General features: G+C 43.4%; 1 protein-coding gene across 3 annotated transcripts in view; it reads left to right on the forward strand.

Annotated features, from left to right (window-relative positions):
- Positions 1-23,741, forward strand: part of LOC110505960 (ninein) — a 59,785-nt gene that overhangs the window by 21,520 nt on the left and 14,524 nt on the right. For all 3 annotated transcript variants that reach the window (XM_036962636.1, XM_036962638.1, XM_036962637.1), the window contains exons 7-24: positions 360-506; positions 900-1,058; positions 1,492-1,628; positions 3,794-3,934; positions 5,529-5,691; positions 12,023-12,133; positions 12,348-12,437; positions 13,279-13,417; positions 14,007-14,131; positions 14,639-14,875; positions 15,028-16,052; positions 18,361-18,459; positions 20,093-20,162; positions 20,558-20,746; positions 21,154-21,270; positions 21,526-21,639; positions 22,151-22,297; positions 23,512-23,670. In XM_036962636.1, coding sequence (XP_036818531.1) covers positions 360-506; positions 900-1,058; positions 1,492-1,628; positions 3,794-3,934; positions 5,529-5,691; positions 12,023-12,133; positions 12,348-12,437; positions 13,279-13,417; positions 14,007-14,131; positions 14,639-14,875; positions 15,028-16,052; positions 18,361-18,459; positions 20,093-20,162; positions 20,558-20,746; positions 21,154-21,270; positions 21,526-21,639; positions 22,151-22,297; positions 23,512-23,670 — 3,369 coding nt within the window. The remainder of the gene's footprint in view (positions 1-359; positions 507-899; positions 1,059-1,491; positions 1,629-3,793; positions 3,935-5,528; positions 5,692-12,022; positions 12,134-12,347; positions 12,438-13,278; positions 13,418-14,006; positions 14,132-14,638; positions 14,876-15,027; positions 16,053-18,360; positions 18,460-20,092; positions 20,163-20,557; positions 20,747-21,153; positions 21,271-21,525; positions 21,640-22,150; positions 22,298-23,511; positions 23,671-23,741) is intronic.

Genomic DNA, 23,741 nt, shown 5'->3' on the forward strand with positions numbered 1-23,741 from the left:
TAAACCCCTTCCTCTCGGCCCTAAACCCCTTCCTCTCGGCCCTAAACCCCTTCCCCTCGGCCCTAAACCCCTTCCCCTCGGCCCTAAACCCCTTCCCCTCGGCCCTAAACCCCTTCCTCTTGGCCCTAAACCCCTTCCCCTCGGCCCTAAACCCCTTCCCCTTGGCCCTAAACCCCTTCCATGTTAGCAGATCTGTAAGGTGGAAGTAATATGTTGGAGCCCCAGGGGGAAAGGGTATGAAATGGCATCCTATTCTCTATAATGGAATAGGGTGCTATTTTGGACATATCCCAAGTGGAGGTTTGAGTCTGAGTAGACGCTGGGAAATATTTCTGATGGTTGTTTATTTTTGTTTCCAGGTGACGGAAGATGTCCTCCAGGTTCTAAGTGGTGATGAGGTCATGAGCGTTCAGGCGTTTACTTCCTGGGTTCTGAACCAAGCCAAGCCCCCCACCCCGTCTGCCTCCACACCTTACAGACAGCTGAAAAGACTACACTCCTCACAGGTACAGTGAAACCCATCTCGGGTCTAATTCCCATGTTGTGGCCTCCGTTCTGAACTTCTCTGACCGAAACAATCACTATGTTTTTAACCATGGATCTGCAGCATAATAAACTATGTTTTTAATAAGGGCGTGCCTCACCTTCTAATCCATGTTGTTTCCTGACATGGCTACTGTACCATCAAAGCCATATGGATATAGATACACTTGCCTCTGGTTAACATGGTTTGGGGATTTGTCTACTCTTGTCTACTTTAAAAAAATAAATAAATAAATGTTTTGTGGAGGAAATAATATTACAATTTCCTGTTTTGAGTCACTCATGAACGAACACAAAGGACCGAGTCAATATATTTATTAGACAATTTGACCTTCCCCTTCTGTCCATCCTGACAGCCGTTTGATGAGACGGGGCGTAGGACCAGCTGTATGACCAGCTCCATCAGGATGTGTCTGTTCTCCACTCTGGACGATGGGACAGGGTCCACTCTTGCCGAGGATGTCCTGGATGCCTGGATGGAGGAGGGCATCGAGAACAGCCCTGAGATACTACAGGTCACACCATTTTTATTTTAGCCTATCAGACCTCTGTTGAAAGAAGAGTCTGTTCAGATACTTTTGAGTGTTTTCTTAAGTCTAAAAATGTTAATTTTTTTTTTACTTGGTTTGGAGTCTTGATGTGTTTTTAAAAAATGTTGAAATATATTGGATGTTAAGATATCGTTTTTATTAATGGGAAAATATGTACATTCTTACATTCTTACTGCGTTGGATGGGCGGGGTTTACTGTTGCCTGGTCTGTATGAAATACTACAGTACCCATAATGCTCTGTTTGGAACATAATGGTGCCCAGTCTCCTTCCCAATACACAATGTAACTCTCACACTTGAGTCGAAGTTGTTGTTGTTTTTACACCTGAGTGTATTTATTTGTATCCCCTATTTCGAGGGCTTGATATGTTGACACGGAGTTATGTCTGTTCTGTAGGCTTTGGATTTTGACCTGGAGGGTAAAGTGAACCTCAGGGAGCTGACTGTGGCTCTGGAGAACAAGCTCCTCGTCACTAAGAATGGGATCCACCAGGCTGCACTGGCCAGCTTCAAGGCTGAGATCAGATACCTACTGTGAGTATGGGGAGATACCTACTGGCCAGCTTCAAGGCTGAGATTAGGTACCTACTGTGAGTATGAGGAGATACCTACTGGTCAGCTTCAAGGCTGAGATCAGAAACCTACTGGCCAGCTTTAAGGCTGAGATCAGATACCTACTGTGAGTATGAGGAGATACCTACTGGCCAGCTTCAAGGCTGAGATCAGATACCTACTGTGAGTATGGGGAGATACCTACTGGCCAGCTTCAAGGCTGAGATTAGGTACCTACTGTGAGTATGAGGAGATACCTACTGGTCAGCTTCAAGGCTGAGATCAGAAACCTACTGGCCAGCTTTAAGGCTGAGATCAGATACCTACTGTGAGTATGAGGAGATACCTACTGGCCAGCTTCAAGGCTGAGATCAGATACCTACTGTGAGTATGAGGAGATACCTACTGGTCAGCTTCAAGGCTGAGATCAGAAACCTACTGTGAGTATGAGGAGATACCTACTGGCCAGCTTTAAGGCTGAGATCAGATACCTACTGTGAGTATGAGGAGATACCTACTGGCCAGCTTTAAGGCTGAGATCAGACACCTACTGGCCAGCTTTAAGGCTGAGATCAGAAACCTACTGGCCAGCTTTAAGGCTGAGATCAGACACCTACTGGCCAGCTTTAAGGCTGAGATCAGAAACCTACTGGCCAGCTTCAAGGCTGAGATCAGATACCTACTGTGAGTATGAGGAGATACCTACTGGCCAGCTTTAAGGCTGAGATCAGACACCTACTGGCCAGCTTTAAGGCTGAGATCAGACACCTACTGGCCAGCTTTAAGGCTGAGATCAGAAACCTACTAGCCAGCTTTAAGGCTGAGATCAGAAACCTACTGGCCAACTTTAAGGCTGAGATCAGAAACCTACTAGCCAGCTTTAAGGCTGAGATTAGAAACCTACTGGCCAACTTTAAGGCTGAGATCAGAAACCTACTGGCCAGCTTTAAGGCTGAGATCAGAAACCTACTGGCCAGCTTTAAGGCTGAGATCAGAAACCTACTGGCCAGCTTTAAGGCTGAGATCAGAAACCTACTGGCCAGCTTTAAGGCTGAGATCAGAAACCTACTGGCCAGCTTTAAGGCTGAGATCAGAAACCTACTGGCCAGCTTTAAGGCTGAGATCAGAAACCTACTGTGAGTATGAGGAGATTTTTACACTGGTGTTTAGGTTTGCAAAATGCCAGTAACGTCCCCAAAATGTCCTGGTTTTCCAGAAATGCCGATTTGGAAAATTCCCATAATCAGGAGGGGAAACGCAGGAAATCCAAATTCTTCCAACGATTTCTGGAAATCCTGTTAATTTTGGGAAAACTACCGGGATTTTCAAATCAAATTGTATTGGTCGCGTACAGTGCAGTAGTATCTAACTAAATGCTTGTGTTCCTGGCTCCAACAGTGCAGTAGTATCTAACTAAATGCCTGTCTTCCTAGCTCCAACAGTGCAGTAGTATCTAACTAAATGCTTGTGTTCCTGGCTCCAACAGTGCAGTAGTATCTAACTAAATGCTTGTGTTCCTGGCTCCAACAGTGCAGTAGTATCTAACTAAATGCTTGTGTTCCTGGCTCCAACAGTGCAGTAGTATCTAACTAAATGCTTGTGTTCCCAGCTCCAACAGTGCAGTAGTATCTAACTAAATGCTTGTGTTCCCAGCTCCAACAGTGTAGTAGTATCTAACTAAATGCTTGTGTTCCCAGCTCCAACAGTGCAGTAGTATCTAACTAAATGCTTGTGTTCCCAGCTCCAACAGTGCAGTAGTATCTAACTAAATGCTTGTGTTCCCGGCTCCAACAGTGCAGTAATAATATTTGTAATGGTTAATTTTGCAGCCCTATTGCTCATAAACAATAGACATACTGGAATACACATGCCCACACAGATGCACCATAATCAGACGCTTACTGTGACCAGTAGAAATCTACACGGCTCCTAATCTGAGTGGAATATAAGAACAGTTTCTCTGTCTCCTATGTTCATATCATTCAAAATAGTAGATCAGTGTTGGAGTTAGATCTTTTGATTAACTTAGCGATTTTTGTTTTTCAGGGAGAACGTGTCCTCGGGATCAGTTATGACGTAACACTAGGTTTTGTAACATTCTAAATGGTTGTATCGTGTTTTGATTAGCTTCCGTGTTCCCCCCCCAGCGAGCGTGTTGATCATGAACGCAGAGAGAAAGAGAAGATTCGCTCTGACCTGGACAAAGCCGACAAGTTAAAAACCCAGCTGGCTGCTGAGGTGGACGAGCATCACTCTGCCATCGAACGCATGAATGACCTCAACCTCAGGTAATGTTTCCGTGACCTCAACCTCTGTTAGCGTTCCGTGACCTCAACCTCTGTTAGCGTTCCGTGACCTCAACCTCTGTTAGCGTTCCCGTGACCTCAACCTCTGTTAGCGTTCCCGTGACCTCAACCTCTGTTAGCGTTCCCGTGACCTCAACCTCTGTTAGCGTTCCCGTGACCTCAACCTCTGTTAGCGTTCCCGTGACCTCAACCTCTGTTAGCGTTCCCGTGACCTCAACCTCTGTTAGCGTTCCCGTGACCTCAACCTCTGTTAGCGTTCCCGTGACCTCAACCTCTGTTAGCGTTCCCGTGACCTCAACCTCTGTTAGCGTTCCGTGACCTCAACCTCTGTTAGCGTTCCGTGACCTCAACCTCTGTTAGAGTTCCCGTGACCTCAACCTCTGTTAGCGTTCCCGTGACCTCAACCTCTGTTAGCGTTCCGTGACCTCAACCTCTGTTAGCGTTCCGTGACCTCAACCTCTGTTAGCGTTCCCGTGACCTCAACCTCTGTTAGCGTTCCCGTGACCTCAACCTCTGTTAGCGTTCCCGTGACCTCAACCTCTGTTAGCGTTCCCGTGACCTCAACCTCTGTTAGCGTTCCCGTGACCTCAACCTCTGTTAGCGTTCCCGTGACCTCAACCTCTGTTAGCGTTCCCGTGACCTCAACCTCTGTTAGCGTTCCCGTGACCTCAACCTCTGTTAGCGTTCCCGTGACCTCAACCTCTGTTAGCGTTCCCGTGACCTCAACCTCTGTTAGCGTTCCGTGACCTCAACCTCTGTTAGCGTTCCGTGACCTCAACCTCTGTTAGCGTTCCCGTGACCTCAACCTCTGTTAGCGTTCCCGTGACCTCAACCTCTGTTAGCGTTCCCGTGACCTCAACCTCTGTTAGCGTTCCCGTGACCTCAACCTCTGTTAGCGTTCCCGTGACCTCAACCTCTGTTAGCGTTCCCGTGACCTCAACCTCTGTTAGCGTTCCCGTGACCTCAACCTCTGTTAGCGTTCCCGTGACCTCTTCGACCCATTCAGTCATTGATGGCTGTTGTTTTAATTTGTATTGTATGTATGGTACTTGTAACCTGGCAATGTCTTTCTTAAATGTCCCTGAGGGGATAAATGAAGATTTTGTACATAAAGTTGAATCGAATGGGGCCTCCCGAGTGGCACAGCGGTCTAAGGCACAGCATCGCAGTGTTATGGCGTCATTACCGGACGTGACCGGGAGTCCCATTGGCCCAGCGTCTTTAGGGGAGTGGTTTGGGGGGGATTTACTTTGCTCATCGCGCTCTGGCGACTCCTTGTGGCGGGCCGGGCGCCTGCAGGCTGAAAGCGGTCGTCATTTGAACGGTGTTTCCTCCGACAACCTTGGTGCATCTGGCTTCCCGGGTTAAGCGAGCGGGTGTTATGTTTCGGAGGATGCATGACTCGACCTTCGCCTCTCCCGGAGCCCGTTGGCGAGTTGCAGCGATGAGACAAGATCGTAATCACGAAAAGGGGGTAAAAATGACAGCAAAATAAATTGGGGTGAATCTAAGGAATGGAGTCAAATGAAATGGGATCAAATTGAATGTTTACCCCTCCCCTGTGTTTGTCCTGCAGGAAGCTGGAGCAGGAACACAGGGAGAAGCTGGTGTCTGTCAGGTCAGAGCTCATTAAAGAGATGGACCAGATTCAGCAGCAGAAAGAGAAACTGGAGGCAGAGATGGAGAAGATCAGAGACGACGAGACCTTCCTCAGAGATCACCTCTCACTCACTGTCAAGGTAACCAACACAGACCACCTCTCACTCACTGTCAAGGTAACCAACACAGACCACCTCTCACTCACTGTCACGGTAACCAACACAGACCACCTCTCACTCACTGTCACGGTAACCAACACAGACCACCTCTCACTCACTGTCACGGTAACCAACACAGACCACCTCTCACTCACTGTCACGGTAACCAACACAGACCACCTCTCACTCACTGTCACGGTAACCAACACAGACCACCTCTCACTCACTGTCACGGTAACCAACACAGACCACCTCTCACTCACTGTCACGGTAACCAACACAGACCACCTCTCACTCACTGTCACGGTAACCAACACAGACCACCTCTCACTCACTGTCACGGTAACCAACACAGACCACCTCTCACTCACTGTCACGGTAACCAACACAGACCACCTCTCACTCACTGTCACGGTAACCAACACAGACCACCTCTCACTCACTGTCACGGTAACCAACACAGACCACCTCTCACTCACTGTCACGGTAACCAACACAGACCACCTCTCACTCACTGTCACGGTAACCAACACAGACCACCTCTCACTCACTGTCACGGTAACCAACACAGACCACCTCTCACTCACTGTCACGGTAACCAACACAGACCACCTCTCACTCACTGTCACGGTAACCAACACAGACCACCTCTCACTCACTGTCACGGTAACCAACACAGACCCCCACTCACTCACGGTCACAGTAACTAGCACAGACCACCTAACACTCACTCACTGTCACGGTAACTAACACAGACCACCTCTCACTCACTGTCACGGTAACTAACACAGACCACCACTTACTCACGGTCACGGTAACTAACACAGACCACATCTCACTCCCTCACGGTAACTAACACAGACCACATCTCACTCCCTCACGGTAACTAACATCAATAAGGATCTATCATGGTCAAAAACACACAAACATACTCGTGATGAGAGCACCTATTCCCCATCAGAAGGCTGAAAAGATTTGGCACGGCCCCTTAAATCCTCATAGAGTTCAACAGCTGCACCGTTGAGAGCATCTTGACTGGCTGCATCACCGCCTGGTACGGCAGCTGAAAGGCAGCCCACGGCAAGGCGCGACAGATGGTGATCATGGCCCAGTACATCACTGGGGCCCGAGTTCCCATGCCATCTAAGACCTCTATACCAGGGGGTGTCAGAGGAAGGTACAAACTAATTCAGACTCCAGCCACCCAATAAATAGACTGTTCTCCGTGCTACTGTCTGGAACCAACAGGACCCTGAACACCTTCTACACCCAAGCCATGACACTACTACAATGACACCCCAATACACTCACTCCACGTAACATATCCCATACATGCATACTGACGCCACATTTACCACACAAGTTGTTGTTGCTGCTGCTGCTCTGTCTATCCTGTTGCCTAGTCACTTCACCCCTACCTATATGTACAGTTGAAGTCAGAAGTTTACACTCACCTTAGCCAAATACATTCAAACTCCTTTTTTTCACTATTCCTGACATTTAATTATAGTAAAAATTCCCTGTCTTAGTTCAGTTAGGATCACCACTTTTATTTTAAGAATGTGAAATGTCAGAGTAATAGTAGAGAGAGGGATTTATTTCAGCTTTTTATTTCTTTCATCACATTCCCAGTAGATCAGAAGTTTACTACACTCAATTAGTATTTAGTAGCATACCTTTAAATTGTTTAACTTCCACAAGCTTCCCACAATAATTGGGGTGAATTTTGGCCCATTCCTCCTGACAGATCTGGTGTAACTGAGTCAGGTTTGTAAGGCTTCCTTGCTCGCACATGCTTTTTCAGTTCTGCTCACAAATGTTCTATAAGATTGAGGTCAGGGCTTTGTGATGGCCACTCTAATACCTTGACTTTGTTGTCCTTAAGCCATTTTGCCTCAACTTTGGAAGTATGCTTGGGGGTCATTGTCCATTTGGAAGACACATTTGCGACCAAGCTTTAACTTTAACTGATGTCTTGAGATGTTGCTTCAATATATCCACATAATTTTCCTGCCTCATGATGCCATCTATTTTGTGAAGTGCACCAGTCCCGTCTGCAGCAAAGCACCCTGACAACATGCACCCACCCCCATGCTTCACGGATGGGATGGTGTTCTTCGGCTTGCAAATCTCCCCCTTTTTCCTCCAAACATAACGATGGTCATTATGGCCAAACGGTTCTATTTTTGTTTCATCAGACCAGAGGACATTTCTCCAAAAAGTCTGATGTTTGTCCCCATGTGCAGTTGCAAACCGTAGTCTGGCTTTTTTTTATGGCGGTTATGGAGCAGTGGCTTCTTCCTTGCTGAGTGGCCTTTCAGGTTATGTCGATATAGGACTCGTTTTTACTGTGGGTATAGATACTTTTGTACCTGTTTCCTCCAGCATCTTCACAAGGTCCTTTGCTGTTGTTCTGAGATTGATTTGCACTTTTCGCATCAAAGTACATTCATCTCTAGGAGACAGAACTTGTCTCCTTCCTGAGCGGTATGACGGCTGCGTGGTCCCATGGTGTTTATACTTCCTACAATCTAAACTTGATGCCCTCAATCTCACACAAATTATCAATGAACCTACCAGGTACCTCCCCAAAGCCTTAAACACGGGCACCCTCTTAGATATCATCCTAACCAACTTCCCCTCTAAATACACCTCTGCTGTCTTCAACCAAGATCTCAGCGATCACTGCCTCATTGCCTGCATCCGTAATGGGTCAGCGGTCAAACGACCTCCTCTCATCACTGTAAAACGCTCCCTGAAACACTTCAGCGAGCAGGCCTTTCTAATCGACCTGGCCGGGGTATCCTGGAAGGATATTGACCTCATCCCGTCAGTAGAGGATGCCTGGATATTTTTTAAAAATGCCTTCCTAACCATCTTAAATAAACATGCCCCATTCAAGAAATTTAGAACCAGGAACAGATATAGCCCTTGGTTCTCCCCAGACCTGACTGCCCTTAATCAACACAAAAACGTCCTATGGCGTTCTGCATTAGCATCGAACAGCCCCCGTGATATGCAGCTGTTCAGGGAAGCTAGAAACCATTATACACAGGCAGTTAGAAAAGCCAAGGCTAGCTTTTTCAAGCAGAAATTTGCTTCTTGCAACACTAACTCAAAAAAGTTCTGGGACACTGTAAAGTCCATGGAGAATAAGAACACCTCCTCCCAGCTGCCCAGTGCACTGAAGATAGGAAACACTGTCACCACTGATAAATCCACCATAATTGAAAATTTCAATAAGCATTTTTCTACTGCTGGCCATGCTTTCCACCTGGCTACTCCTACCCCTGTCAACAGCACTGCACCCCCAACAGCAACTCGCCCAAGCCTTCCCCATTTCTCCTTCTCCCAAATCCATTCAGCTGATGTTCTGAAAGAGCTGCAAAATCTGGACCCCTACAAATCAGCCGGGCTAGACAATCTGGACCCTTTCTTTCTAAAATTATCTGCCGAAATTGTTGCCACCCCTATTACTAGCCTGTTCAACCTCTCTTTCGTGTCGTCTGAGATTCCCAAAGATTGGAAAGCAGCTGCGGTCATCCCCCTCTTCAAAGGGGGGGACACTCTTGACCCAAACTGCTACAGACCTATATCTATCCTACCATGCCTTTCTAAGGTCTTCGAAAGCCAAGTCAACAAACAGATTACCGACCATTTTGAATCTCACCATACCTTCTCTGCTATGCAATCTGGTTTCAGAGCTGGTCATGGGTGCACCTCAGCCACGCTCAAGGTCCTAAACGATATCTTAACCGCCATCGATAAGAAACATTACTGTGCAGCCGTATTCATTGATCTGGCCAAGGCTTTCGACTCTGTCAATCACCACATCCTCATCGGCAGACTCAACAGCCTTGGTTTCTCAAATGATTGCCTCGCCTGGTTCACCAACTACTTCTCTGATAGAGTTCAGTGTGTCAAATCTGAGGGTCTGTTGTCCGGACCTCTGGCAGTCTCTATGGGGGTGCCACAGGGTTCAATTCTTGGACCGACTCTCTTCTCTGTATACATCAATGAGGTCGCTCTTGCTGCTGGTGAGTCTCTGATCCACCTCTACGCAGACGACACCATTCTGTATACTTCCGGCCCTTCTTTGGACACTGTGTTAACAACCCTCCAGGCAAGCTTCAATGCCATACAACTCTCCTTCCGTGGCCTCCAACTGCTCTTAAATTCAAGTAAAACTAAATGCATGCTCTTCAACCGATCACTACCTGCACCTACCCGCCTGTCCAACATCACTACTCTGGACGGCTCTGACTTAGAATACGTGGACAACTACAAATACTTAGGTGTCTGGTTAGACTGTAAACTCTCCTTCCAGACCCATATCAAACATCTCCAATCCAAAGTTAAATCTAGAATTGGCTTCCTATTTCGCAACAAAGCATCCTTCACTCATGCTGCCAAACATACCCTTGTAAAACTGACCATCCTACCAATCCTCGACTTTGGCGATGTAATTTACAAAATAGCCTCCAATACCCTACTCAACAAACTGGATGCAGTCTATCACAGTGCAATCCGTTTTGTCACCAAAGCCCCATACACTACCCACCATTGCGACCTGTACGCTCTCGTTGGCTGGCCCTCGCTTCATACTCGTCGCCAAACCCACTGGCTCCATGTCATCTACAAGACCCTGCTAGGTAAAGTCCCCCCTTATCTCAGCTCGCTGGTCACCATAGCATCTCCCACCTGTAGCACACGCTCCAGCAGGTATATCTCTCTAGTCACCCCCAAAACCAATTCTTTCTTTGGCCGCCTCTCTTTCCAGTTCTCTGCTGCCAATGACTGGAACGAACTACAAAAATCTCTGAAACTGGAAACACTTATCTCCCTCACTAGCTTTAAGCACCAACTGTCAGAGCAGCTCACAGATTACTGCACCTGTACATAGCCCACATATAATTTAGCCCTATCAACTACCTCTTTCCCAACTGTATTTAATTAATTAATTTATTTTGCTCCTTTGCACCCCATTATTTTTATTTCTACTTTGCACATTCTTCCATTGCAAAACTACCATTCCAGTGTTTTACTTTCTATATTGTATTTACCTTGCCACCAAGGCCTTTTTTTGCCTTTACCTCCCTTCTCACCTCATTTGCTCACATTGTATATAGACTTGTTTATACTTTATTATTGACTGTATGTTTGTTTTACTCCATGTGTAACTCTGTGTTGTTGTATCTGTCGAACTGCTTTGCTTTATCTTGGCCAGGTCGCAATTGTAAATGAGAACTTGTTCTCAACTTGCCTACCTGGTTAAATAAAGGTAAAATAAAATAAAAAAATAAAAATAAATACTTGTGTACTATTGTTTGTACAGATGAACTTGGTACCTTCAGGCGTTTGGAAATTGCTCCCAAGGATGAACACATTTTTTTCCTGAGGTCTTGGCTGATTTCTTTTGATTTTCCCATGATGTCAAGCAAAGAGGCCCTGAGTTTGAAGGTAGGCCTTGAAATACATCCACAGGTTCACCTCCAATTGACTCAAATGATGTCAATTATCCTATCAGAAGCTTCTAAAGCCATGACATCATTTTCTGGAATTTTCCAAGCTGTTTAAAGGCACAGTCAACTTAGTTTTATGTAAACATCTGACCCACTGGAATTGTGATATAGTGAAAGATAAGTTAAATAATCTGTCTGTAAACAATTGTTGGAAAAATTACTTTTCATGCACAAAGTAGATGTCCTAACCGACTTGCCAAAACTATAGTGTTTGGAGGGGTTGAAAAAACAGTTTTAATGACGCTAACCTAAGTGTATGTAAACTTCCAAATTCAACTGTACATATCTACCTCAATTACCGCATACCCCTGCACATCAACTCAGTGCTGGTACTTCCTGTATATAGCCGTGGCATTAGCTGGTACTTCCTGTATATAGCCGTGGCATTAGCTGGTACTTCCTGTATATAGCCGTGGCATTAGCTGGTACTTCCTGTAAATAGCCGTGGCATTAGCTGGTACTTCCTGTATATAGCCGTGGCATTAGCTGGTACTTCCTGTATATAGCCGTGGCATTAGCTGGTACTTCCTGTATATAGCCGTGGCATTGTTTTAAAACTTTCCATCGTTGGCAAAGCACCCGGCAGTAAGCATTTCACTGTTAGTCTACACCTGTTGTTTGCTAAATATGTGACAACAAATATACACATTTTTATTTGAACCCACACACTTAACCCTCACTTCTCACGGTTAACCCTCACTTCTCACGGTTAACCCTCACTCCTCACGGTTAACCCTCACTCCTCACGGTTAACCCTCACTTCTCACGGTTAACCCTCACTCTAACTTCAGGAAAGTAGGTGTCTGGAGATGGAGCTGCTGGTCAGCACTGAGAAACTGTTGGCGGCAGAAAGCCAAGTCCGCGAACTGCAGAGGAACCTGGATAACATCCTGAAGGAGAAGGTAAAGACCTTTCTCTCCTGTAGTATTGTGTAATGACATGAACTGCTTTCGGGGCTAGCAGTCGCAAAGGGACCCATTTCAATAATATACATGTTACTGTAGTAGATGTCCATAGTAATCTGTCACACATTTTTCAGTTCTTCCTAATGGAATGAGACTCTATATCTATTCTGAAGTATCTGTCTGTAAGAAGTTCTGGTTCTGTATTCCTCAGTTTGGGGATCTGGACCCGGGCAGTGCAGAGTTCTTCCTACAGGAGGAGCGTCTCGGACGGCTCCGCAGCAGCTATGAGGAACAGTGCCGGGTAAGAGGCACGGGCACGCTGGGGCACGGGCACGCTGGGGCAGGGGCACGCTGGGGCAGGGGCACTATGGGGCACGCTGGGGCAGGGGAACGATGGGGCACGCTGGGGCAGGGGAACGATGGGGCACGCTGGGGCAGGGGAACGATGGGGCACGCTGGGGCAGGGGAACGATTGGGCACGCTGGGGTAGGGGAACGATGGGGCACGCTGGGGAAAGGGAACGATGGGGCAGGGGCACGCCGGGGCAGGGGCACGCTGGGGCAGGGCCGGGTTATAGGTCTCACTGGAACCAATCCATCAACTAATCATTAAAACTATCAGTCAAACCATCAACTAATCATTAAAACTCAGTCAATCCATCAATGAATCATTTAAAACTCAGTCAATCCATCAATTAATCATTTAAAACTCAGTCAATCCATCAATTAATCATTTAAAACTATCAGTCAATCCATCAATTAATCATTTAAAACTCAGTCAATCCATCAATTAATCATTTAAAACTCAGTCAATCCATCAATGAATCATTTAAAACTCAGTCAATCCATCAATTAATCATTTAAAACTATCAGTCAATCCATCAATTAATCATTTAAAACTCAGTCAATCCATCAATTAATCATTTAAAACTATCAGTCAATCCATCAATTAATCATTTAAAACTCAGTCAATCCATCAATTAATCATTTAAAACTCAGTCAATCCATCAATTAATCATTTAAAACTATCAGTCAATTATCTGTAAATATACTACTTCAGAGGTAGGCTGCCTATTTATTTTAAAAATAAAATAATACTATTTATTTTGACAGATTTTTATTGTGGATGTGTTTTTGAGACAGGAGCTACAGGATCGTATTGACGAGCTTCAAGCAGAACTGCAGGAGTACCACAACTTGGGCCGAACCTCTCAGCCCTGTCTCAAACCCTCGCTCTCTGAGGAGCTGGGGAGTACGAGTCCTGGCATGGAGTCAGACCCAGGTACATTGAAGCAGAATGTGGGTTTGAACTCATAGGGCATTTGGGGGGGTAGGTTCGGTCCCAAATGGCACCTTATTTCCTATGTAGTGCACGTTTTTAGATACCCTGCAAACGTGTACTCTGAAGGTCATAGGGCATGTCAGGGGACTTTCAGAGTAGACGTTTGCAGGGTATCTGGACATAGATGCTGCTTGAGCAAGGCAAGATGTTGAATTGTTCATCTTGATCACGTAAATACTAGTTATTTGGATGCAAGGAGTTTAAAAATATATATATATATTTTTTTTGATCAGTGATTTTGCCCAGTTACCACAGCTATGTAGTCAAACACATTGAGTAGCTAAAGAACATGAGAGCTTGTTAGTAGTTCCTTCCTCACCTGTCTGTTTGCCAGTACAGCCAGAAGAGGACTGGCCATCCCTCTGAGCCTGGTTCCCCTCTAGGTTTCCTTCCTTCGAGGGAGTTTATCTTGGCCCCTGTACGTCCTGCGTTGCTTGTTTGAGGTTTTATGCTGGGTATCTGTAACAAAACAAACAAACTTTGTGACAACTGCTGATGGGGAGAAAAAAATGCATTTGATTGTCCTCAGGCCTGGGCTTGGAGGAGGGCCAGCCATTGTTCAACATGAGTCTGGAGGCAGAGATGATGCTGGAGAGGCTGAAAGAGAAGCACCTCCGAGAGATGGAGGAGCTACAGGCTCAGCTGGAGAGCAAGGTGACACTTAAATATCTAGCCGCGCTTCCACAGAATTTCCTAAAGCAATCCATATTTCACTGTGCCATGTTTACTTAATCGGAGACAGATTGGGTGTAGCTAGATGGGGCAGTCCATACTCCTTTATCGGAGACAGATTGGGTGTAGCTAGCTGGGGCAGTCCCCACTCCTTTATCGGAGACAGATTGGGTGTAGCTAGCTGGGGCAGTCCATACTCCTTTATCAGAGACAGATTGGGTGTAGCTAGATGGGGCAGTCCCCACTCCTTTATCGGAGACAGATTGGGTGTAGCTAGATGGAGCAGTCCCCACTCCTTTATCAGAGACAGATTGGGTGTAGCTAGATGGGGCAGTCCTCACTCCTTTATCAGAGACAGATTGTGTGTGTGTGTGTGTGTGTGTGTACACCAGGGTCAGCGGCTCTAACCACAAACCTGGGCCACACAGACCACACTGCATTGTTTTGTTCTGTTACAGCTGAATATGATTTATCCCCGTGCCATTACAGGTGAGTGAATTTGACCAGAAGGTGGAGGAGCAGAAGACGGACCTGGAGACCCAGAAGGCAGCCTTGTCTCTGCACTACATGGAGGAGATCCAGGCTCTACATGGTGAGATGTCCAGCAGCCAGAACAGAGCCCTGGAGCTCCAGGCCCAGCTAGAGCAGGCAGAGGAGGAGCGGGCTGGCTTGGAGCAGAGGCAGGCTGGGGAGATGGAAGAGCTGGAGCAACAGCAAGAGGAAGAAGTGAGTAGAGGACTGTGGGACCCAGTTGGTTAAAGCATGGCACATGCGGGGAATCATGGGTTCGATTCTTGCTGGGGCCACCCATGCAAAAATGTATGCGCTCAGTGATAAGTCTGGTAAATGGCATATATTCCATTATTTGATTATATTAGGTGAGCAGACTGGAGCAGCAGCTCCTAGAGTCCCGCACCCAGGCTGCCTCCCTGGAGGAGCAGCTCCTAGAGGCCCACACCCAGGCTGCCTCCCTGGAGGAGCAGCTCCTAGAGGCCCGCACCCAGGCTGCCTCCCTGGAGGAGCAGCTCCTAGAGGCCCGCACCCAGGCTGCCTCCCTGGAGCAGCAGCTCCTAGAGGCCCGCACCCAGGCTGCCTCCCTGGAGCAGCAGCTCCTAGAGGCCCACACCCAGGCTGCCTCCCTGGGGGAGCAGCTCCTAAAGGCACACACCCAGGCTGCCTCCTTGGAGGAGCAGCTCCTAGAGGCCCAACAGGCGAAAGGTGAGTTGAGCCTGGACACAGAGATGCAGGAGCTAAGGAAACTACATGCTGCGGAACTCAACAAGCTGGACGAGGAGCACAAAGAGATCCTTTTGACCAGGATGGAAGAAGAGCGGGGGAAGCTACAGGAGGAGAGAGCGGAGGTGGAGATGAGGCTGTTGGAGGAGTGGGAGAGGGAGAAGCTGGAGTTGCAGCAGAGCCACGAGGAGACAGTGAAGGTTGAGATAGAGGAGGTGGAGATGAGACTCATGGAGGAGTGGGAGAGGGAGAAGGCTCAGTTGAACAAGCAGAGTAACGAGTCGCTGCAGACCATGTTAGAGGAGGCGATGTTACGACTAGTCAAGGAGCAGCAGAACAGGGAGGCCAGGCTCACTGAGCAGTGGGAGCTGGAACGAGCTCGGCTTCAGCAGTGTCGTGAGGCGGCTCTCCTCACCAGGTTGGCCGAGGAGCGCCTGAAGCAGCAGGAGGAAACTGAGAGGAGGCTGAGGGAGGACTGGGACAGGGAGAGACTCCAGCTGGAGGAGGAATATGAGGGGGTGTTTCAGGAGCGGCTGCAGGAGGAGAGGCAGAGCCTAAAGGAGGCCCACAGACGGGCCATGCAGGAACTGAGTGCCAAACACCATGAGGAGAGGGAACAGCTCAGCAGTCTACTGGATAAACTGCGGGAAGACATCGCTGAGAAGAGGTAAGACTGTCTAACTCTAATTGAATCGGCTTATAATCAATTTCCTTTGTTACATTGTTTAGGGTTTATGTCCCAGCATTGACTATTTGTCCATTACAAACCTGCATTCTTGATAAAAAACCTTAAGCATGTTTACTTAATGTCAGTGTTGTAGTAGTAGAGACCTGTCTGGAGACCACATAGTGAGTGTCTCGGTCTCTGTGCCGGATACATTTGTACTTGGCTTGGTCTCGGACAGTGTGGACTAATCATTTCTTCCTGAGACAAAGGACGTAAAAAGGTCATTGTCAGCTTCCATTCAGTCAGCGCATGAAACCGCTTCGCCAGGCTATATATATTTATTTATTTAATATATTTATTTATTTTATATTATATATATATATATAATATATATAATATATATTTATTTTATATATATATATATATAAATATATAAATATATATTTATTTTATATATATATATAAATATATATATATAAATATATATTTATATATATTTATTTTATATATATATATAAATATATATATATAAATATATATTTATTTTATATATATAAATATATATTTATTTTATATATATAAATATATATTTATTTTATATATATAAATATATATTTATTTTATATATATAAATATATATTTATTTTATATATATAAATATATATATATATATATATATATATATATATATTTATTTTATATATATAAATATATATATATATATATATATATATATAAATATATATTTATTTTATATATATAAATATATATTTATTTTATATATATAAATATTTATTTATTTTATATATATAAATATATATTTATTTTATAAATATATATATATATATTTATTTTATAAATATATATATATATATATATAATATAAAATAAATAAATATATATAAAATAAATATATATTTATATATATAAAATAAATATATATATATAAAATAAATATATATTTATATATATAAAATAAATATATATATATATATATATAAATATATATTTATTTTATATATATAAATATATATTTATTTTATATATATAAATATTTATTTATTTTATATATATAAATATTTATTTATTTTATATATATATATATATATATATATATATATATATATATATATATATATATTTATTTTATAAATATATATATATATATAATATAAAATAAATAAATATATATAAAATAAATATATATTTATATATATAAAATAAATATATATTTATTTTATATATATAAATATATATTTATTTTATAAATATATATATATATTTATTTTATAAATATATATATATATATATAATATAAAATAAATAAATATATATATATAAAATAAATATATATATATAAAATAAATATATATATATATAAAATATATATATATATATATATATTTATTTTATATATATATATTTATATATATATAAAATAAATATATATATATATATATATATATTTATATATATTTATTTTATATATATATATATTTATATATATATAAAATAAATATATATATATATAAAATATATATATATATATATATATATATATATATATATATAACATATATATATATATATATTTATATATATATATATATATATATATATAAAATAAATATATATATATAAAATATATATATATATATATATATATATATATATATATATAACATATATATATATTTATATATATTTATTTTATATATATATATATATATATATATAAATATATATATATATATATGTTATATATATATATATATATATATATATATATATATATATATATATATATATATTTTATATATATATATTTATTTTATATATATATATATATATATATATATAAATATATATATATATATATGTTATATATATATATATATATATATTTTATATATATATATATTTATTTTATATATATTTATTTTATATATTTATATATATTTATATATATTTATTTTATATATATATATATATTTATTTTATATATATTTTATATATATATTTTATATATATTTTATATATATATTTATTTTATATATATATTTATTTTATATATATATATATATTTATAAATATATATTTTATATATATATTTATTTTATATATATATAAAATATATATTTATATATAAAATCATTAAAGTAGTTTGCAATATCAGTGGGTTTTGTAATGAAACATGGTGCTGAGTTTGCCTTTTTGCCCCACATTTCCTTTAAGCTCCACAGCTTTTTACTTTGTTTCATAGTACAGATCTTCTGTTCCTGACTTTGTTTTCCTCTGTTGGCTGTAGGTGTGAGGTGGGTCGCCTAGTAGAGGAGAACCTTTTACTCACACAGAAGATGTCAACGCTGAAGGAAGAGTACCTGAAAGACAGCCAGAAGGAGATGCTGTGAGAAACCTCATGTTCAAGGACATCAGTTTCCTGCTCCTGGGGACCATTTTAATTTAATTACCCTAGCAATCTTCCCTGGTGTAGTGGAGGTTAAACGCAAGTAAATGCAGGTTACTCACCTTTTGCCCTGAAAAATGCATTGAAAGTATAGGGAGCACCACTTTCTTCACTAACTGCCGATCAGAGTTTATCCACTTTTTTTTTTTTTTACCTCTAAGGAGTGTGGGACCGTAGCATCCCACCTGGCCAACATCCAGTGAAATTGCAGAGTGCCAAATTCAAAAACAGAATAATGATTATAAAAATGTATAAAACATGTTATACATCGGTTAATCCAAGCACGGTGTCAGATTTCAAAAAGGCTTTATGGCGAAAGCATACCATCTGAGCCCAGCGGACAAATTACTTTTTTAACATTTTATTTTACCTTTATTTAACTAGGCAAGTCAGTTAAGAACAAATTCTTATTTTCAATGACGGCCTAGGAACTTGTTCAGGGGCAGAACGACAGATTGGGGTTTGAACTTGCAACCTTCCAGTTACTAGTCCAACGCTCTAACCACTAGGCTACCCTGCCGCCCCCATTACAAACAGTTACCGGCCAAGTAGAGGAGTTAAATTGTATCGCTATTTCTGACTTGTGTATCACTTTGATGATCTTCATATGGTTGCACTCACAAGACTCCCGTTTAAATGTTTTTTTGTTCGATAAAGTCCCTCCAAAAAAACTCTGTTTTGTTTGCGTTTTGTTCAGTAATTCACGGGCTCAAAGGCAGTCAAAACATCTGAAAAGTATCAGTAAAGTTCGTAGAAACATGTCAAACGATGTATATAATCAATCCTCAGGTTGTTTTTAGTCATAAATAATCAATAATATTTCAACCGGACAAAAGCTTTGTCAATATAAAAGGAAAACAAGAAAGGCTCGCTCTCGGTCGCGCATGAAAAACCTCTGGGACACTGCAGTGTCCACTCACTCAGTAGTCTTACTCCCTCATTTTTCAGAATACAAGCCTGGCAGTCAAAAAAAACCTGAGAGGAAAAAAAAACTACTTCCTGGATGGATTTATGTTTGTAGTTTTCCATTGACTGCCTATACAGATTCCATTGACTTATGATTCAAATTGCACTTCCTATGGGTTCCACTAGATGTCAACAAACAAATCCATCCAGGAAGTAGGTTTTTTTTTCTCTCAGGTTTTTTTGACTGACATTTCAGTTCTGTTATACTCAGACATTATTTTAACAGTTTTAGAAACTTTGGAGTGTTTTCTATCCAAATCTACTAATTATATGCATATCCTAGCTTCTGGGCCTGAGGAGCAGGCAGTTTAGGGCATGCTTTTCATCCGGAGGTGAAAATACTGCCCCCTACCCTAGTGAGGTTAGCCACTACATCACTGCTAGCACTTACACACCTGATTCAACTAATCAGCTTATCAAGCCTTTGATTAGTGGAATGAGCAGGTGTGTTAGAGCCAGGGCAAAAACTCAAATGTGTACCACTAAGTCCCCAGGACCAGGACTGAAACACTGATGTAGAGTATCGAAGCCCCGTAGTATGGTACAATTTATATTTTACATTTCATTGGGTCGTTGAACTTGCACTTTTCTTCTCCCCCTATCTTAGCTTCAAACTGGAGCATTTCAGGAAGGAGAAGATTTCTGCGCAAAAGAAGGCAGAGAGTTTCAAGAGACAGGTAGGACGGGAGTTTCACGAGACGGGTAGGACGGGAGTTTCACGAGACGGGTAGGACGGGAGTTTCACGAGACGGGTAGGACGGGAGTTTCACGAGACGGGTAGGGCGGGAGTTTCACGAGACGGGTAGGGCGGGAGTAAACCAACTGACTTTATTAGCGATATTAATGTTAACCTTTGACTTGGTTCTAGGGGCTGTGCATTGCACTTAAGACCGTTGTTCCTTTGTGCTAACACTGGCAATACATGGCAACTCTAATAAATCTAGGTCGGTGTCAGAAACATGCCATTTTTCTCTATATAGTGAACTACTTTTGACCAGGGAATAGGGTGCTATATAGGGTTCCATTTGGGACGACCCCTAAACCTGCATCTCCCCCCCCCCCCCCCCCGTAGATCTCAGTGCTTCGTCTCCGCAGTCAGCAGCTGGAGGATGAGAATGGGCTGCTGTCGGAGAAGAACGCCCAGAATGCAGCAGGAGTGGAGGGGTTGAGCCAACAGCTGGGGGAACTGCTCAGACAGAGTGAGAGACAGGAAGCTGTCAGAGACCAGCAACGTACTGTACCGGAGGATGAGAGGATGAAGGTAAATTATGAGTAGGTGGATGGTTCAGGATTTTGGCAGTGAAGCCCTTATCAACTTCCCAGAGTCGGGTGAAGTCGTGGCAAACTCGGTCCCGGGGGGGGGGGTTCTGACTGCCATCAGGTGGCAGTGTGTGTGACTGCCCTGGAGGCGGAGCTAACCAACGCTGTGGAAGGGACTGTACTACTATTGGCTAACGACTTGTTCTCCTGTATCAGATGGCAGTGTGTGTGTCTGCCCTGGAGGCGGAGCTAACCAACGCTGTGGAAGGGACTGTACCACTATTGGCTAACGACTTGTTCTCCTGTATCAGATGGCAGTGTGTGTGTGTCTGCCCTGGAGGCGGAGCTAACCAACGCTGTGGAAGGGACTGTACTACTATTGGCTAACGACTTGTTCTCCTGTATCAGATGGCAGTGTGTGTGTCTGCCCTGGAGGCGGAGCTAACCAACGCTGTGGAAGGGACTGTACTACTAAAGGAGGGCAAGGCCCAGCTGGTGCTACAACTCAATACCCTCAGAGATAAGGTGAGATGTGAGCAGATGATAAACATTATGTAGTAAAAATCTAATATAATAATTTAACTCACTATTTTTTAAAAATTTGTATTAAACTTTTATTTATCCAGGTTAGTTTTAGTATTTTGCAAGAGAGACCTACTTGCAGTTTCTGTATATTATATACAGTATGTTACACATGGATGCAGGGGTTTCGGTACATTATGGTTAAATTGGTTGTACGGCACATAAAACCACACTCTTCTTCACTGTGTCCACCTGTAGGTAGCTAAGATGGGGGCTGTAGAGTGCCGGCTCTCCTCCCTCCTGCAGGAGCGCAAGGCTTTGGAAAAACAAACCCAGGGATTACGCAACCAGCTAGCCAAGTCTCAGGAGAGAGTAAGGATGCTCTGTTCAGTCGGGGCAACCTTTTACACACTGCCTGGCCAATAGTAGTGCACTGTTATAGGGAATAGAGGGTGCCTTTTGGGACGTACCCCTCTTCAACCACTTATGCCACAGTAATGATCTACAATTAAAATAGTGTCTACTTTCATTCAATATCATCATCATTTATAACGTACAGTATATTCGGCGTGTGTCAAGCCAAAGACACACTTCAACATTGCAAGGACAATTAAGTATTTCTAATTTAATTACGCAAAAAATTCACTAATTTTATGACTCCTGTTGATTTGTGCGTTTAGTCAATATGCTTTGCAGTGTCAGACAGTATTCATGTAAAGTTTCCGAGAAATCCTGGTTGGAGGATTCCTGAATCACAAGGGAATAATCAGGAAATCTGGCCTCCTCCAACCAGGATTTCTGGAAAAATTGGGGGAATTTAAAGGAAAGTTATGGGAACTTAAAGGAAAGTTAGAGGAATTTTGACCAAGGTGGTTTCTTTCAGAACCAGGTGTTGGAGGAAAGCCTGCAGTCTGTTGAGCTCCAGAGCGCCCGTCTCAAGTCAGACCTCCGCGTGTCACAGCAAGAGAAGGACGCCCTCAAACAGGAAGTGATGTCACTGCACAAACAGCTGCAGAACGGCAATGACAAGGTGAGGCCTACTATGATGACACGTTGATTGGCTGGTTTCTGGTTGGTTGGTTGGCTGGTTTCTGGTTGGTTGGCTGGTTTCTGGTTGGTTGGTTGGCTGGTTTCTGGTTGGTTGGTTGGCTGGTTTCTGGTTGGTTGGTTGGCTGGTTTCTGGTTGGTTGGCTGGCTGGTTTCTGGTTGGTTGGCTGGTTTCTGGCTGGTTTCTGGTTGGTTGGCTGGTTTCTGGTTGGTTGGTTGGCTGGTTTTTGGTTGGCTGGTTTCTGGTTGGTTGGTTGGCTGGTTTCTGGTTGGTTGGCTGGCTGGCTTCAGGTTGGTTGGTTGGCTGGCTTCAGGTTGGTTGGCTGGCTTCAGGTTGGTTGGTTGGCTGGCTTCAGGTTGGTTGGTTGGCTGGCTTCAGGTTGGTTGGCTTCAGGTTGGCTGGCTGGCTGGCTGGCTTCAGGTTGGCTGGCTGGTTGGTTGGTTGGCTGGCTGGCTTCAGGTTGGTTGGCTGGCTGGCTTCAGGTTGGTTGGCTGGCTGGCTTCAGGTTGGCTGGCTGGCTGGCTTCAGGTTGGCTGGCTGGCTCCAGGTTGGCTGGCTGGCTGGCTTCAGGTTGGCTGGCTGGCTGGCTTCAGGTTGGTTGGCTGGCTGGCTGGCTTCAGGTTGGCTGGCTGGCTGGCTTCAGGTTGGCTGGCTGGCTTCAGGTTGGCTGGCTGGCTGGCTTCAGGTTGGCTGGCTGGCTGGCTTCAGGTTGGCTGGCTGGTTAGTTGATTGGCTGGCTTCAGGTTGGCTGGCTGGCTGGCTTCAGGTTGGCTGGCTGGCTGGCTTCAGGTTGGCTGGCTGGCTGGCTTCAGGTTGGCTGGCTGGCTTCAGGTTGGTTGATTGGTTAGTTGATTGGCTGGCTTCAGGTTGGTCAGTTCTAATCATTCTATTTCTCTAATCACTATAACGAATGGTGGTTCGGTTGGTTGGTTGGTTGGTTGGTTGGTTGGTTGGCTGGCTGGCTTCAGGTTGGTTGATTGATTAGAACTGACCAACCTGAAGCCAGCCATTCTATTTCTCTAATCACTATAACGAATGGTGGTTTGGTTGCTATAGAAATACTAAAACGGCCATCCAGTCAAATTGCTGCGGTGTGAGCAGCTTTGTCCCTTATAGTATATTTCTATGGGTCAGAGAATGCTCAAGTCTCTCAGCTGATTTGTTATTGTGACGTCTGATGGGTTTTCCTGAATCAGAACCAGGTTCTGGAGATGGCCCTGCACTCCAGCGGATACCAGAGCCAGCAAAAGAAGCTGTACCAGGATGAGCTGGCCAGGCTGGTGGAACAGGAACAGCAGCAGCTGAGGCAGGAGAACGAGAGGCTGACCATGGAGCTCCACCACACCAGGGAAAAGGTGAGCTTACAGAGGAAGGAATGGATGGATGTGACAGACTCATTCATCCGTTTGACAAAATATCAACACAA

Source organism: Oncorhynchus mykiss, chromosome 25, assembly GCF_013265735.2.
Source record: "Oncorhynchus mykiss isolate Arlee chromosome 25, USDA_OmykA_1.1, whole genome shotgun sequence".
Classification (NCBI taxonomy): Eukaryota; Metazoa; Chordata; class Actinopteri; order Salmoniformes; family Salmonidae; genus Oncorhynchus; species Oncorhynchus mykiss.